This window comes from Rutilus rutilus, assembly GCF_951802725.1.
Source record: "Rutilus rutilus genome assembly, chromosome: 6".
NCBI lineage: Eukaryota > Metazoa > Chordata > Actinopteri > Cypriniformes > Leuciscidae > Rutilus > Rutilus rutilus.
The window spans coordinates 17,252,017-17,270,352 of NC_140214.1; the positions used below are offsets into that span (position 1 = coordinate 17,252,017).

The 18,336-nt window shown below is 35.9% G+C and overlaps 2 protein-coding genes across 2 annotated transcripts in view; both read left to right on the top strand.

Annotated features, from left to right (window-relative positions):
• Positions 1 to 206: 206 nt before the first annotated feature.
• Positions 207 to 9,264, top strand: atp6v0b (ATPase H+ transporting V0 subunit b). Its single transcript, XM_084412617.1, has 8 exons — positions 207 to 565; positions 1,314 to 1,362; positions 1,545 to 1,628; positions 1,930 to 2,007; positions 2,318 to 2,387; positions 2,564 to 2,615; positions 2,722 to 2,912; positions 7,275 to 9,264. Exons 1-8 carry the CDS (start codon positions 496 to 498, stop codon positions 7,299 to 7,301), a joined length of 621 nt encoding a protein of 206 aa, XP_084268743.1. The 5' UTR covers positions 207 to 495; the 3' UTR covers positions 7,302 to 9,264.
• Positions 9,265 to 10,201: 937 nt separating this feature from the next.
• b4galt2 (UDP-Gal:betaGlcNAc beta 1,4- galactosyltransferase, polypeptide 2) overlaps positions 10,202 to 18,336 on the top strand; it is a 116,689-nt gene continuing 108,554 nt past the window's right edge. Inside the window, exon 1 of the mRNA XM_084411325.1 lies at positions 10,202 to 11,129. The gene's annotated coding sequence lies outside the window, so the exon portion shown is untranslated. The remainder of the gene's footprint in view (positions 11,130 to 18,336) is intronic.

Consider the following 18,336-nt stretch of genomic DNA (forward strand, 5'->3'; position numbering starts at 1 on the left):
TAATCTTATGAAAATGAACATGACAGAGTTGGCGATGTCTTTTTTTTTATAGACAACAGACAATATATGTTAATATATGACAAAATATGTATGGCAGACAAACGGACAGACAAATGAACATCTATATTTTCTTAGTAAAATGTCGCTTTGAAACGTAGCTAAATTCAATGAACGTGTTTAAGTTGTTTGCTTATGTTATTAGATACATCGACAAAGGGAAACCAATATGAGCTGACCGGAGATCAGCGTTTCCTCACTAAAAGGAAGAGTGACGTTTTGCGTCACGTGCACAGCTCGAGCTCGTCACATGATCAGCTGGTGACTCCTTCCCCTCTGATGGATGCAGGATTTACAGCCTTCGCCGCTTCGAAGGGCTCACAGGAATCCATTTCTCTTCAAAATACAGTTATCCAACAGAAAATAACATCACAGTAGCTTTAGGTTTATTCGCGGGAGAACCTTTAGAGAGCAAAACTGGCGTTGTTGTTGGAGTGGATGATGAACGGGCACGCAATTTTATACACCGGGGTCACTTTGGCCTTCTGGACGACCATCCTGATTGTCGGTAAGCGCTAACGAGTCCTGCTGACATAAGCACATAAATAACACACGCATCTTAATATAATTATCTTTATTCGTACGCAGATATCTTTATAATCTTTCTCTGTTTCTCATGTTTCTTTAGCTGGAAAGCCATTTTCTGGCTAGCATCAACTGACGTTAGCTGTCATACACTAGCACGATTACGTCAAATAATAATATAAATATAATTGTAATGGTATTTAAGGCTGTTGTCATAAAACATTGGTGTAAACATATTAAAATCGAGATCTAGTGATAGTACCAACAATTTTAAAGCCTGACATTGAGAATTAGACATAAGTTACACCTGCTCTGATGAGAACGTAAATAATTTTAGCTAACGTTAGAGTTAAAATGTTTGTCTAGTATTTATATTCTGTTCTTCTCCACACATGGGCTGGAATAGCACAGTAACAAAATTTAACATGTAATATGGATTTACAAAAAAAAAAAGTAGTTCTAAGGCAGTTAAACAGGGTTTTATGACCAAATGAGGAAGATGGCTCTCACATGACTGTGAGCTTTCACACATACCCTCTATGATTCTGAATGGAAAAAGGCTATACATATATTGCCTTTTATTCAGATTATTCCACTGATTTTAGTTTTCTTTTTGGTTTAGATGAAAACTATATCACTTTTATACTTTATCACGACACTTTCTGACATACTCTGCTTATTTACACGTAACTTAAAAACTACTAATAATCTTTTTTTTTTTCTCCCCACAGGTACTTGCTATACGATTTTTGATCTTGGATTTCGATTTGATATAGCATGGTATGTGTTCAGTAAGACAATCCTTGAAACATTAAAGCAAGTTATTGCTCAGCAGGCTTTTCTTGTTCACTACAGTAACATTTGTTATATAACTGATATCCACAAAACTTAATGTAAGACTTGAAGTAAATTAATAAAATGCTTCTTATGATGTCTTGATAACCTAACCTTTTCTGTCACAGGTTTTTAACGGAGACTTCTCCATTTATGTGGGCTAATCTTGGAATTGGCCTGGCCATCTCTCTGTCTGTTGTTGGAGCTGCATGGTGAGACTGTCTATTTCCTCTTTTTAATCTGTCACAAAAGCAACAATGGGAAATTTTGACATGTTGTAGTACAGTTTTCCATATCCTCTTCTACAGTGCTTAGTTGAAAGAGGTCCATAAAAAAGAAGCATTCAACTCTTTTTATCAGTAGCTCACTCACCAAAATATGATCTAATGCATAAGCTTACAGCATGCTCCTTTTGTAGTATATACATATTTAGATATTTGAATGGTGCTAAACAAACAGTCAGTGACATACTTGTATGTGGAAAATGATGTATTTTGTCTTGTGACTCTGCAGGGGGATTTACATCACTGGGTCCAGCATTATTGGTGGCGGAGTCAAAGCCCCTAGAATCAAGACCAAAAATCTTGTCAGGTATATGCAGTGTGCTTAAAGTTTTATGTGAAAAGATTATCCTTTTTTTTTAATGCCTAATATCCTGATTTAGACAACCCTGGGTACATTAGTTGTCGGGGAGAAAAAAAAAAAGGCTAAACTTAAAATGAAGTCAAATTTCGAGGCAAACATCTCTAAAATATATATTTATTTGGCTCATGCCGCTTTTGTCAGATGAGCCTTTTGTTCTTATGATTCCTTCTGTCTTGTAACTCGGGTTTATTTGCTTGCCTAAGGCTTTTTTGGCTCACATTTGCACTTAGTGACAGTTGATTTTTTTTCTTTCAAGCATTATCTTTTGTGAAGCTGTTGCCATTTATGGGATCATCATGGCAATTGTCATTAGCAATTTGGCAGAGGTAAGTTAAAACTTATTTAATTTATTTAATTCTTTGAACACATTGGCTTTAGAGTAAATTTTAAGTTCTAGGTTTAGAAAAGAGAGCAGATGTTTTTTTACATCATTTAAATTAGCTGTATTACATGTAATTACATGCTAGTTGTTCTCAACATTGTTTTTTTTAATGTCATTTAGAACTTCAGTGGCACGACTCCAGAAACTATTGGGTCAAGGAACTACCAAGCAGGTGCATTTTACTTATAAATCACTTCTCATCTCGAGTGAAATATTTTTCTTTGCTTCTTCTGAGCAACCAAATGAATTTGAATGACACAGTGGTGTTGTTTTTTCAGGCTACTCCATGTTTGGTGCTGGACTCACTGTTGGCTTTTCAAACCTCTTCTGTGGCATCTGTGTTGGCATCGTGGGCAGTGGAGCTGCCTTGGCTGATGCTCAGAATGCCAGCCTCTTTGTCAAGATCCTCATTGTTGAAATTTTCGGCAGTGCCATTGGACTATTTGGAGTGATCGTAGCCATCTTGCAGGCAAGTGTTTTTTCTGAAATTTCTATCTATGTTTCTTCTCCTGCAATATTTTAATATAAGCTGTTGTGGTCATTGTTCACTAAATAAAGCATAGCTTTAGTTTTTAATGTTAAACTAAACTTTTTAGTAACACTTTACAATAAGGTCTCATTTGTTAACATTAGTTAATGTGTTAACCAACATGAACTAACAATAAGCAATACATTTATTACTGTATTTATTCATCTTTCTTAATGTTGGTTAATACAAATACAGTTGTTCATTGTTTGTTCATGTTAGTTCAGAGTGCATTAACTAATGTTAACACATTACTTTTGATTTTAATAATGTATTAGTAAATATTGAAATTAACATTAAATAATAATAATTGCTGCAGAAGTATTGTTAAAGTCTTGTTAAAAGATAACTCTCGCCAAAATTGAACCTAGGCTCTTTTTGTTAATCTACCCGAGTCAAACTTTCGTGTAAAAGCATAATTAGAATGGAAACGGCACTTTTAAGATTGACCGTATTTTCGTTTTAGGTCAAAATGCCAAAAGAGTGCATGGGGCACTTTTATGATAGCATCAAAATCGCTATTTTTAAAACACTAAGAAGGCTCGACACAACTAGGGCTGTGCCGGTAAACTTGACAACCGCACCACCGCGGTGGCCGAGTAGCACTGGCAGTGGTTCGTCATAACAATTCTTTTGTATGTGAATGCTGTTTAACATTAATATTATGACATGTGAAGCACAAAGTTTTATTTTAGAAAATGTCTTAGATCTTTCAGTGGTTATAGTGTCAAGTTATGGGGTCCACTCCTTCAAGTCCCAAAAATGTGCATGCATCCTTCACAAAAGTAATCCATCCGGCTCCAGGGGGATAAACGAAGGCCTTCTGAGGGTAATCTGTGCGGTTTTGTCGTAAAAATATACATAATTAAAACTTTATAAATGAAAATAACTGGCTTCCGGCAACGGTCGACGCGCGTTCACGGGAGATGGAAGTATGGAAGTAGGAAGCGTCGTGACGTAGAACTCAATATCCTCTTCTCTAATATCAAAATCCTCCGCCATTTTCTTTTAAATACACGTTTTTTAAATCGCGGAAATCCTGAGTGGAGTTTTGTTTTGCTCTGCTCTCTGGCTGCGCTGTCGCGTTCGCTCTACGTCACGACGCTCCCCTCATACTTCTGTCGGAATTGGTACGAAGTTGGCATTGAATTTCATTTGAAATGGTATTAAAAAGGTCTTAAAAAGCCTTGAATTTAAGTTGGGGGATCCTGGGGGTACCCTGTTATATTCGTGTACTTTACTGTGGTAAAGTAGAAAAACGCTGTAGGAGAGAGAGCCTACATTTTTGCTTGTACGTCAAATTCTTTTTAACAGTTTGTGCTTGTTATTAGACATGGTAAGGCGCGTCAAGTTTATTTGTAAACCACGTCTCACACGCGTGGGTGATTTTAGTTTCACTTTCTTCAGCAGCGCAAAATCAAACATAGCCTAAATGTCTTGCCCTTGTGGAGGATAAAATTCGCTCTTCAGACCATTTACAACAAATAGAAAACAAAGATATCAAAAGAGATCGATTGTCTCTTTCCTGCTCGTGTCCCACATCCCTCTCAAAGCGCAGAGTGGTAGGCTTAGGCTATATGACGCGTCTTGGTGTGGAAATATAAAACAAAAGTTTTTTTTTTTTTTTATAGATTTAAATTTATTATATTATTTAAGTTACCATTATTTACTGATATTTATTTCAATGCTTTACAGGCTTTAGTGTGTTGTTTCTTTGATGGAATTGCTCAAATAAACACTTTTTTTTTATTATTTCAAAACAACCCCCCAACCACTGCACCACCGCCGGTAGTTGGTCCATTAACCTGGTAAAAACTGACACCGTCACAGCCCCAGACGCAACATAAAACTGTGCTCGAAGTATCAGCAGGGGCTCTACACATGAACTTGAGCATTGACTACATTGTGTACACAAAGTTTACTAAAAAGAAAGGTTTTGTTGTAGTGTTTCCGGTGGCTGGAATTTTGTCAGTCAAAAGTAGTCGATCTCCGAATGCAACGTAACTTGAGGAGAGTAAAGATGGAAAGCTCCTAAAGCTTGTTTCCATATAAATTCACGGATTATTTTTTATCTAAGTTATCATGCTTTTCATTGAAATTACAAGTTCATGACATTTCCTCAGACTACTTTTGACTGACAAAATTCCAGCCACCGGAAACACTAACTGATAAAGTGAGTCGTACAAAACCTTTCTTTTTAGTTAACTTAGTGTACACAAACAATGTAGTCAATGCTCAAGTTCATGTGTAGAGCCCCTGGTGATACTTCGAGCACAGTTTTATGTTGTGTCGAGCCGCCTTAGTGTTTTAAAAATAGCGATTTTGATGCTATCATAGAAGTGCCCCATGCACTCCCATTCAAAAGGCATTTTGACCTAAAACGAAAATACGGTCAATCTTAAAAGTAGCGTTTCCATTCTAATTATGCTTTTACACGAAAATTTGACTCGGGTTGAAAAACAAAAAGAGCCTAGGTTCAATTTTGCAGAGAGTTACCCTTTAAAGGGATACTTCACAGATTAGCATTAAGCTGTATCAGTAGAAACCCGGTAGTATTTTCGAATGACCGTATTTCCCTCCCTCATGTCCCCCTGAGATGAGAGATTTCTGTATTGTGTGTCTGAAAAAAAACCTCAGATGAGGCATTGGAGGCTTTTTTCGGCAGAGGCTAGAGACTACAGCCAGTAGTAGGAGCTAGTTCCGCATGTTTTCAACCCGCCCATAGAGGGGTGGGATCTCACGATAAAACGGCGTCTTTTCAGTTTCGAGTCCAACTAGTAGTTGGAGGTCGTCAGCGTAACACTGATAATTTATGTTATGTTTCTGAAATATTGAGCCTAAAGAGGGAGCATGTATAGGGAAAACAAAAGAGGGCCCAGAATAGATCCCTGTGGAACACCCCAATGGATAGGCACAGAAGTTAAAGACCGGATATTTGCAGAGAAGGTCCTCCCCTTTAAGTATGAGGCAAACCACTGTAAAGCTAGGCCCTGGACTTCAACAACACACTCAAGTCGTTTCAGAAGAATGTTATGATCAATAGTGTCAAATGCGGCACTCAAATCTAAAAGTATCAGGATAGCTGAAGACCCAGAATCAATGGACAGTAGAATGTCTTTTGTAACCTTCAGCAATGCTGACTCTAAAATGGGTCTAGAATATTAAAAGTATCCAGGTATGAAGTAAACTGTAAGAGTGCAACTTACTGTATGTTACATGACTTTAGTTACATTTACTTTAGTTAACTAAAGTAGGTAACTAATTAAATCTTATTGTAAAGTATTGCTACTTTTTTGTTTGTTATTAAAAATAAAATTATCTGCCAGATACATAAATGTAATGTAAAAAGTTTTTGTCCTGTCCCACTTTTAGCAGCAAATCATGAGCCTTGAATTGTTAGCATGACCTTATCATTCTTGGTCAATTGATTTCTACTGACAGCAGAGAATATTAAAGACAATTCAGGTTAAATTTTTTTTCAATAACATATTCTGCTTTGAAAGCATTTGGCCTTTATGAGTGGCCTTTATTCATTAATAAATAATGAATGAGAGAACTCAAATGACATTGTCATCTTTTTTTTTTTTACACAGAGTAAGTATTTGTTGTGGCCATTTATTTTAAACAAGAATTTAAAGTGAATCATGCGGTTCTATGGACCTGGTCTGATTTTTATTTGTATTTATACTGTACCTTTCATGTTTTATTCCAACAGCACTACTATTATCAAAAGCACAGTAGTATTATTGTCATTACACCCATTATTCGTAAATCATGTTGTCGTCATGTCATCAGATGGCTTGCGTTTTGCTTTAAAAAGAGTAAAATGTGCATTGTCCAATCATGGATTGTATGTTAATTGACCTTTAGTTTCACTACATTCTTCATGTGAACAAGCCTTTGGTTTACCTAACAGGTAAAGTGCTGTCATGAAGCATATTCTTCCCCATCTGGTTTCCAGCAGGATCATCTTTTGAATTATTTCTCATTAATATCCATCTAGCTACTTATGACCACCCTCTGGATGAATATTTTATCACCATTTCCAGTCACACACTGTAAATTGATCTGACATGCATACTTGAATTCAGATTGAGATTATTCAGCCCCACAAGAGCAACTCCTATTAAAACGGTCATATCATATGGCTTTTGCAGTTGCAATATGGCCTCTAATCATAAGATGGTTTTGATATCATTTTGGTTCATCCATTCAATATTCAGTCTGTTCAGGAGAATATGCCATGAGATGTACAATTTATTTTTTACCTGTAAAATCATTAACATTGTTTCTCTCTCTGTTTAGACATCGAAAGTAAAAATGGGAGATTAGATGACTACACGACCTACAGATCAAAGACGCTGTGTTGCTGGTGCAAACAGGAGGTGTAAATACATAGTAAATTATTTAAATGTATTTTCCTTTGTGTCTGTTTTTAACCATCATTTTCTGAAGATTGAATTATTGTGTGTGCACCAATTTGTCTTAAAAGAGTGCATGATCATGATGTCAAAGGCAGACCTTTGACGACTCACTTAGTTTGGCATCTCATAATCCTGAAAATGAAAATATCACTTAATGTTTTTGGCCATACCTCCATGATGCCATAATATCAAATTTAAACATTAGAATTTTTATTTGAATTAAAATAGCCTAATAATATAAACAATGACCCTGCAGACAGAAAAGACTTGTCAGTAGACCCAATGTTCTGGTCTGTTTTGACACACAGGGTGTTATGTTTGTAATCATCTCAAATTTCAATATATATAATTCGTTGTGATTGTTCTGTACAGTACAAGAAAAGTGATCAATTGCATTAGTGTGGTTCTTTGCGTTGGATGGCTGTAAATCGTAAAGTATTCTCTTGATCGCTGTATGCAAGAATATTCTTGTGTTTGCGTGATGACACCTGGTGTATCCAGTGTGCTTGACCTGATCTCACTCTCATTTGTTGTGTTTTCATGTTGCTACTATGTTTAATTCAAGTAAACAATATCTTTGAGAAAACAGTTATACCAAAACTATGTTAAAAAAGAAAAGAAAAAAGAATACCAGTCTCCAATTGTATTTCTACCGGTGTGGTCCCTCACTTTGTAGGGCTATCTTCAGTTCAGCTGAGTTAAAAATAAGAGGATATAATAATCTGATGCGTGTACATATTAAATGCAGCTGTTTATTTTTGTGTGTGAAGCATGAGGGTGTTTGCCATTCTGTATTTCCCTAGTTGTCTTGTGATTTTTGTTTACTTTTTGTATTATTTTTTTTATTTTTTTTGGAAGCAAGAAGTGGTCTTTATCCCATAGGTCCCTGTCGTTACTGTATAATACTGTCTACAATCAAAGCTGGATGAACGATATGTAACATCAACTTTTTGAAAATGATAGCCCAGGAAGTTCATAGCAGAACAGCACAGCTAACAGCTGTTGAAGGTTGACTTTAATTGGTTTCAGACATTAGATTCCACATTTATTTTAACGCAAATTAAAACCAGGTTGTAGGTTTTACTGGATTTTAAGATCTCATTTTCACAACCCAAATTTTTCGTCCACTTGAAATGTTTTAAAAAGACAACAACCCATTTATTCCTCACTTTCACTCACGTAAAATGAAATCTGGTGTTTTCCCTTCGCTAATGTCCATAGGTTATTGAATTCTAGCAGTAAACCACTGGTTATAACAGTGATCAAACTTATAGCCTTCTTTTAGCTATACTTAAATGCTTTTCTGTCAATGATGTGTTTGTGAATTGGAGGTACACACTAAACATGATTTTACTAACCGCTGAACGTCCAAAATCAACTTCTGTTAATTATCTGTTGTTTTAGTTCTAACGATCAATCAAACTGCGTACCCCATCTGTAAAGCACTAAAGACTCGTGAATCGCTTCAAGTCTGGTGAACAAGTTGATCTGTTATTCTTGAACTGGATTTGTGGAGTGATGCATTGTTTGTATTGTTTTTTTTTTTTTTTTCACCCTCATTCTTTACCTGCAAGTGTTTATTTTAAAACATTCCAACTTAGACCTGGTTGTAATGACTCAGTGGTTCAACCCAGTCCTGGGGATCACACTGCGAGGCTGCTTTAGGTCTCGTTATAGTGGGGCTTCCAGGACCTGGATGTGGCTGTCTGTGGTCTAGTGGTTCAGGAGGTGACCTTTTTTCCATTTCTCCTGTTTCAGTGATTGTTAAATATGTTAATGTGGTGATTCCATTGTTTTGATGTGTACAAGTGGATCCTCTAGACTTCATAATTGTCCTCTAAGAAATAAAAAAGAAATGTGGAAAAGTTCAACGCCGTGTTTTCTGTTTATTGTACAGTATCAGCAGTAGCATCGCATAGCATAACTCAAACACTAGGTTAACAGATGACTAATAATTCATTTATATTTTAGTGCTTTACACTATGTGGAACTGCACATTCCATGATTGATCAGCCAATAGAAGTAAACTGACCACCCTCTCATTGCCATATTGCAGGAGGAAATACACTACTATTCAAATGTTTGGGTTTGGTATGAAGGTTTTTTTTTTTTTTTTTTTTAAGAAGTCTCTTGCTCACCAGGGCTGCATTTATTTGATTATAATACAGCAAAAACGGTAATATTATGAAATATTGTTACAATTTAAAAAATAACTTCTATTTTAATATATTTTAAAATGTAAGTTATTCCTCTGATAGCAAAGCTGAATTTTCAGCACCATTACTAACAGTTTTCAGTGTCACATGATATTTCAGAAATCCTTCTAATATGTTGATTTGGTGCTCACGAAACATTATCAATAATTTTATATTTTATATTATTACATCATCAATTATTTTATATTAATATTGAATCAAAATCCCACATATTTTATAAAACATATTTTGTGAATTCTGTGCTCCAAACTAAAATATTAATATAGTCCTCCTAAAGTCATCTTGCCTATATAATTATGTGTGTGTGAATAATATATATATGTCACGTGTTTTATATGTTGTCATTTTACAGAATTTTTTTAATAATGATTTGATATTTTGATATGGTTATCTTTTAAAATGTTTGCTGTTTCCTGAAAATCTGAGGAACTAGCCCTGGTCTCCCTTAATTCAATACAAATAAAAAATGTAATATATCAAAATCTCATGCTTTGGAAATACCCAATGTATACAACTAAACATTATTTGGCTATGCATGATTTATTAAATGCAGCATTGTACAAGCATTAGCGATCAGGTGACTGCTTTAAATTTCCACCAGATGGCGCCAAAGGACGCAACACCGTTTCATGGCTTTCGTTTATTTAGCAGGTGCATCGCTTGTCACAGTTGCTGCTTATTGCTATATATATATATAAATAAGGCAACCCTATAAGAAACATAAAAGTAGAGTGAGCTTCACCTGTCAACCGTGACTGTAGTAAGAGAGATACATTTCATTCTTGACTGAACTGCAATGAACACGTTTGGCTAAAGAATGGACAACGATGGATGTTTGATTCTCTCGTTTTCAATCACGCTCGAGTGAAATTGCTTACAATTGGAAAATGAGCTGATATAAGGATAAAGATGCTTCAAAGTAAAAACTAAATAGTACATGTTTGTTTCAACCCAGGCAAAAAAAAAAAAAAAAGAAGGAATTACAAAACAAAACAGTACATGCATGGCTCGACACCTATCGAGGAGATATTAACTGCGCCCTCTTGCGGTGAATAAGCAGACCTCCGATTGAGCCTTCCGAGTCTCCGTACTAAAGAAAACCTGCCTCCCTATTCCTTTTTTCGCACACCCATCATCTCTCCTCGCAAAAACACAGAACGGGCAAATGAAAATACAGGGCAAAATATTCAGTCTCATTACTGGAGTGTACGCTGTTGTTAAGGGCTCTGAACAACATGGAGAAATATAATGTTCCTGCAATATGGCATAATCCTTTCATCAGTGTGCATTTCTTTCCGAAAAATGAATTAATCGGCGTTATCTGCAGAAAGAAATAACGGTATCCGTCAAGTAACTCCCTCCTTTTTATGTGGCTATTATGATCAAACTAACTGTATTTCACACAGACGACACATTTATGGCTGAAACTGACAGTTCTTCCGAAATCGACAGTCAGCTGAAGTGAATACAACAAAGATGAATCCCTTTTAGAGGAGCTCCCTGGCTTGCAAAGGAACAAGGTAAGAAATTGCATGGTTGTGTTTATGTTTTGCAAATATGAAACATTTTGATTTCTGCACGACTTCCTTTGAACGATGCTCTTTGTTTTCCCTTAATATCACATGCTATCTTTATTGCCTGCCATCTTGATCAAGGCGTACATATATTCAACATAGAGATGCTGCCTATACAATCTCAACTCTTGGCCAGATCACTCTACAACAAAATAGTCTTTTTAATCGAAATGCACATTTCAGCTCCTCCCAGCAGCAGAGTCGAGTGTAAGCAGAGGGATGATGCTGTGTAATGGTACCCACAGCATCCATGGACAGCATCTTGCCCAGTGTCTCAGGATAGGAAGCTGGCAGGACATGTGTGGCTTTGTGGCCGAAGATCTGAGAGTGTGGAGAAGATTTTACAGTAAACACTCTGTATGAAGCCTGGATGTTTAATGCATTATAATGATATTTGTAATGCATCTTTAAATCACTGTAGATTCTCATTAATAACAAACACAATTATAAGACTTACATATACATGGTTATACCTTCAAAGAGTGATTTAAAATATGGTTAAAGCCACATTTCATGTCTATACTCATTCTTAAGCATGAATAGACACATTTTAATATCTATAATAATTGGAAACCATCTTTTATGAACAATAACGGATCACATTTTTGAACATAATGCATGATGTTTACAGACTTCACAGAAATTGTTTCTGAATATTGTGTAGTAAGCTTTCTAGAATCTTTACAAAAGTATGGCATATATTACAATTTTTCCTATTAACCTTTCGATTAGTAAATTATTAATGAGAGCACATCATGGCACTTAAGTCTCAGGGCAACCGCTGTTTATGGGGTCCAATTAACATGCTGCTGTCTTCCCTTTTTATTTAATCGGTGATTGCAGTGTAACTTGTTAATTTCACAAATTGTGATACAGTCTTAAACAGTTCCATTCTTAAAAACATCACGGTTGCTCAATGTCAGCTCATGCAGTACGCCATTGAGACAGTTTTGTTTTGATGTTTTGTTGTGTAGTATTAAGTTAAGGGGTTTTAGGGCTGTTTCTCTTTCTTTAACCATTTTTTCCTCTTTATCAAGATTTTCTGCTGAATATCTGCTATGCTGTATGTTAGTCAATCTGTAACAATAACATATACTAGTCTGTAAGGCAGTGGTTCTCAATTCCAGTCCTCGGAATTGAGAACCACTGCCTTACAGACTAGTATATGTTAGTGTTACAGATTGACTAACATACAGGATAGCAGATATTCAGCAGAAAATCTTGGGACCCGTCCTATTGGAAAACCAAAACCAAAATCTTGGGAAAACCAGTCCTCGGGACCCGCTGCTCTGCACATTTTGTATGTCTCTCTTATCTGACACACTCAGTTCGGTTCATGGAGTCTCTCCTAATGAGCTGATGATCTGGTTCAGGTGTGTTAAATAAGGGAGACATACAAAATGTGCAGAGCAGCGGGTCCCGAGGACTGGATTTGAGAACCACTGCTGTAAGGACTGAAGTTTTAGCACACTAAAAGGTTTTGCTCACATGCTTGTGTATAAAAACATGATCTAGTACTTATTTAGATCCTGCTCTGAATATCTTGTCTGGCTTATATATATATTAGTGCTGTCAAATCGATTAATCGCGATTATTCGCATGTAACATAAAAGTTTTTGTTTATATAATTTAAATGTGTGTGTGTGTGTGTGTGTGTGTGTGTGTGTGTGTATAAATATACATACACATAGATATAAATGTGTGTGTATATATATATGCATACATAAATGGGTGTGTGTATATACACAGACATATATTATGTAAACAAAATCTTTTATGTAAGATGCGATTAATCGTGATTATATATGTGTGTGTATATATGTAGGATTTTATATATAACTAAATATTTAATAAATATTTAATGTAAAGTAAATTAAAATATAATTCAGATTTTTCTTTCTACTCTACACAGAGTAACATATTAGACTGGCATAGACAATTAATTCTGATTATTCTGATAGGCTACTCCTGTTGTTTTATCCTGTTTTAGCAGTGGTGTGATTGTGAACCTGAATTCTCTGCATATCACTGACAGGGTCCAGGATGGAAAGTTAAATAGGGTGTCAATTTGAGTTGAGTTGAGCTGTACTCATTTACAATCAGTCACTTCTCTTGTCTGATATGTGGTCCATTAGTTCTCGTCGGTTCCTCCAAGTGACTTTCTCTCAATGTGTGTATCTGTTATTCACCCACACAGTCTGCTTTTTAAGCTCTTTCTACAGCACAATATCCGAGAGGCCCAAGGGCAGGTTGTCCATTGGTCCATTTTAAAGTTTGTTTTAAACAGGAGCTGCTCTGTTTGGCTAATCTGCCTCCATCCACCAGAGATAAATGGCCTTTCAAGTCTGCTGCGGCCCATGAGTTCCTTTCCTTATATGATGGGAATGGTTTTGATGGGAAATTAGGGATCAATGTGTATTGTGCTATGCTGAACGGATACACAAGGCATGTCTATTGAGTGAAACCGTTGGGTGTTGGGATTTGTTGTCATGGGAACAGTAAGACCCGTAACACAAAGGTGGCATGAAGTGGACAGCTTTGTTTTGTACACTGGCTTTTGTCTCTTCCTCAGCAACAGTTTAAAGTTCATTTTTCTGAACTCATGAGCGTGAAAATAACAAATTATTTACGACATCAGACAAGTCTAGTTGTGCCCTGGAGTACAAAATGTTTGTCGGTTGTTGTTTATTTCTTGGGGAGTTGCAAGGGTATTTAGGTGAATGGGGATAATCATGTCTAAGTCTATCCAGATGCCAACTTGGAGGTCCGTCCAAACGAAGGCTTCAGCTGCGGCGGTTTAATTTGTCTCTTGGCTCGGAGTAGAGTGAGCAGCTGGACTTGAGGCAGGGAAAAGCTGGGGCCGCGGTCTGTGGAGCTCACACGCTAACAGAGCTGGAGCGCAGCCACCAAAGCCTTTCTCCAGCTTATTTGTGTGCAGTATGAACTGTGTATTGAGACAATGCTGTGTAATTAGCCGTTCGGGTTCACATTTTTCTCAGGGAATGTCTCTGCAATGGTTTACCTTTGTGATGTTCAGAATTAGATACATTTCAAACTCTGAAAGAGAAAAAGGACTCGATTACATAACTGCCTGGTGTTCAAATAAGGCTGCTGAAATGTTGTCTTGCTTGAGTTAGCCTTAAGGAATAGTCCAGGTTCAATACAAGTTAAGCTCAAACGGATGCATGTGTTTGTGCCATAATGAAAAAACAAATCATACAAATCAATACAATCAATACAAATTATGGAGGATTTATTAAGAAATATTAAAGGGATACTCCACTTTTTGGGAAACAGGCTCATTTTACAACTCCCCCAGAGTTAAACAGTTGAGTTTTACCATTTTCGAATCCATTCAGCCAGACCACTTTTAGCATAGCTTAGCATAGATCATTGAATCGGACAAGACCATTAGCATCTGAAAATAGTCCCCAGCTCGGTAGACTATAGGGTCGACTATTTTCAGGCGCTGCGTCATCTCATTACGCCTGCTGGACTCATGGTACGGCAGCAAAGGTTCTTGATTATTACGCAGGAATGAGAGTATAGTTCCTAGCCATATCAGCCTAGAAAATCACAACTTTTCATTTTCCGTCGGTCTTAGTACACGATGTAACTACAGAAGAGTCAAGTTTTAAATAGGATAAATATCGAAATTCTTTGGTCATTTTTTTTTAGAGAGATGCTAATGGTCATGTCCGATTCAATGATCTATGCTAAGCTATGCTAAAAGTGGTACCGCCAGACCCGGAGTTCGGCTGAATGGATTCGAAAAGGGTAAAACTCAACTGTTTAACTCTGGGTGAGTTGTAAAATGAGCCTATTTCCAAAAAAAGTGGAGTATCCCTTTAAGCAGTTTTGTTATTGTTAACTAAATTACAGTCTACAGTCTAACTAAGTTAGTCGAAATGAAGCTGAAATAAATAAATAAATATAAATATTAGATGAAAATTAATATAAGTTCTAATAAGTAAAAGCATGTTACACTTACGGTAACGCTTAACAAAAAGGTTAACTACAATAGTTAACATGAACTAAGAATGAACAATACTTCTACATCATTTATTAATCTTAGTTGATGTTCATTTCAACATTTACTAATACATTATTAAAATCAAAAGTTGTATTTGTTAACATTAGTTAATGCTCTGTAAACTAACATTAACAAACACTGAATGACTATTTTGTCAAATGTATTGCGCATTGTTAGTTCATGTTAGTTAATACATTAACTAATGTTAACAAATGAGACCTTACTGTAAAGTGTTACCAAAATTACTGAAACTTAACACAATTATTATTATTTTTTTTTTAAATAAAAGATTATTCAAAATATGAATAAATACTATAATAGTATATAAATAATACAGCAAAAAAAAAAAAACTGATGTAAAGCTTTCCATTTTATAAAAGCTTGTTTAGTATCTGAGCTGTAAAGCTGTTATAATTTTTGTCGCTTGGCTACGGTTTCGTTCCAATGAACTGCAGTAGCCAAGGCGACATCTATGTATATATCTATACCCGCCCGCGCCGTCAGATCATTTGGACGTGTGCTGTTTTAAAGAGATAACAACGATATAAATACTGTTCGTTTTCTCACACAAACCGCTCGTTTCGTGTTAATTAATTTCAAAGTGAACTATCCCTTTAAAATAGCATCTGAATAACGCGCCACTGACTTTAGACTAAGTTTTTCCTGGTCAGTGGCGGAATTGTTTTCTGGAACTGCAAAATAGCACCAGGGAACATTTGCGCCGGAACACGCCTCCTCTTTTCGCTAAACCGCCCCCGGGAGCACAAGTTCATTCCCTAATTTACAGACGTGCGTCTGTGGAGGGAAAGGTCTGCTGTGCGTCAGGTGCAAAATAGGAATGATACATGCGTTGGTGTACAAAGTCAATTGCGCTGGGTGCAAGATAGGGCCCTGTAAGTCTTTGCTGTAACCCAGATACAAGTTGAAATAAAATGTTGTGGTAATCCACATTATTTTCTTATATATTTTCTTAAATATAAGTTCTGTCAATTGAACTTAACTTGCATTGAACATGGAATATTCCTTTAATTTGGTTCATCTGCAAAGATTAAATATTCAATTTGTCTATTTACAGTAGCCTACAACTGACATTTTAAGATCATATCTTGATACTTCTTTCCTTTTTACACCTCCGTATTTTCAGACCTCGCATTTTTCTCTTCGCTTATTCAAGCTATTGTAGAGAAGGCAACATAACACAGCACAGGATCTTGAAAGTGTCTTGAAGTGGATCTCAAAGTAGTGAGTTGAATGTGTTTTGAAAAGTATAGGCTACTGTATAGTTGTTGTAAGATTGAAAGAGTAGCTGAGTGGGCCTTCATGCAGAGTACCATTGAATCTGAAATTGATGTCACGTTCACATCCCACTGAACAGGTGCTGGCCACAGATTTACATCCAGAGGAAGATGGAAGCCTGCAGGCAGAAAAGCACATTTTAGGCATATATTTTCAATATGTGGGCCTTAGCCTCCTACCTCTCAATATGAAGCATCTAATTTAGCTTATTTTAATCTTTAGCGATTAGTGGGTGGGGTTTTCTTCTGGGATTTTTTTGCTGAGTCTGACTTTGTAACCCAATTTGAGCTTGACAGCTCTAACTGGTATATAGCTAAAGCTGCTTGAAGCTTATCCAAAACAACTTAAAATTATGTTTTTCTTTTCTTAATTGATTTAGGGTTCTTCACTAAAGCAGTAATTTAGTTTAGTTTTTCTCTGTGTTGTAGTTGTCCGTGAATGATGTATTGTGAAAGACCTTGTTTTTTTCCCCTATAGTGTAATTATTATAATGAGACTATTTATGTGAAGCAAGCAGCGTTTCATTTGGACTCTATTCTTGTGAACCATTTTCACAGTGTTATACTTAAAAAAAAAAATACATAATCTTAAATGAATCTCAAAATATTGGCAGGATGGAGAACACTTTAGGCTATTAGACATTTTACTTGTCAATACGGTGCTGTTTTCAAGTAACTTATAGGAGTGGAAACATGCCAGTAACCTTGATTAACGGAGGTCTTTATGTCCCAGATCCATATATTCCTGTACAGAAAATCAATATCTTTGTCTGATTCGTTAAGTTTTTATTAAGAGTCAAAGTAAGAGTTGTAAAAAGTGACCTCCTCTGTTTTTAACATCCCTCTAGATTTTAATAGGATAAAAAGCTCTTTACATTAATAGAAGTGTGAGTGTTTTATGAAGTGGCATGCAGAGTATGTTGTTTGCAGAGCTCTAGATCACAGGTTTAGGGTTGTGTGCCAGCGTGAGGTGAATGGTGTCATGTCCATAGGGAGGCTGGTATTCAGAGTAATGAAATGGTAGCCAGAGGCCTGTGACTCTCAGCTCGACTCTCTTCACCTGCTGCCATGAGTGTTTATCAACTCTTTGGTCCTGCACGGGTATGACATGTCATGCCACTGACCCCTCTACCTCACATCCATGTGGCAGTGCTGTTAATTGAGTGGATGCAATCCCCTTCTCTTTTTGTCACTGGTTTGTGAAAGTGCAAGCAAGAATTTTTTCTTTTTTCTTTTTTTTTTTTGACTCTCTTTTTAGCTAAACCCTAAACATAAACATGGACATGTGGGTGAGTACTATCCCTTTAAGTGAAATTTGACAAATCAAAGTAAGTAAAGCAAAATGATTTTCATGTGCATAAGCTCAAATATTTTTACAAATATTTTAACAGTAATTTAAGATATTTTTCAAATAATTTTACCAAAGAGCCTTTAATGTATAAAAAAAACAGGGTCAAAATTTTTTTTTTTTTTTAAATAGTACAATAGTTTTGTGTGTACTGTAGTTATTTATTTTAAATGGTCTATAATTAAATATAAGACTACAGTGTGACTAATTGTTTTTTTCTAATTTGTTTATGGTGTGACATGCAAAATACTTGAATATACTCCAAATATAATGTCACACCATATTAATTTGCACGCTGTTAGAGAAGCCTGTTGTCTAATTGAAATCAGCTAACATACTTGTAGCGTGTCCACTTTCATTGAGCAACAATGCTTTTAATGAACCAATTTCAACAAAGAGAGCACTTGTTGGAGCAATTAGGGCAATATTAGTGTAGTCTAATAATGAAATTAGAAAAATTATTATGATTTTAATTAA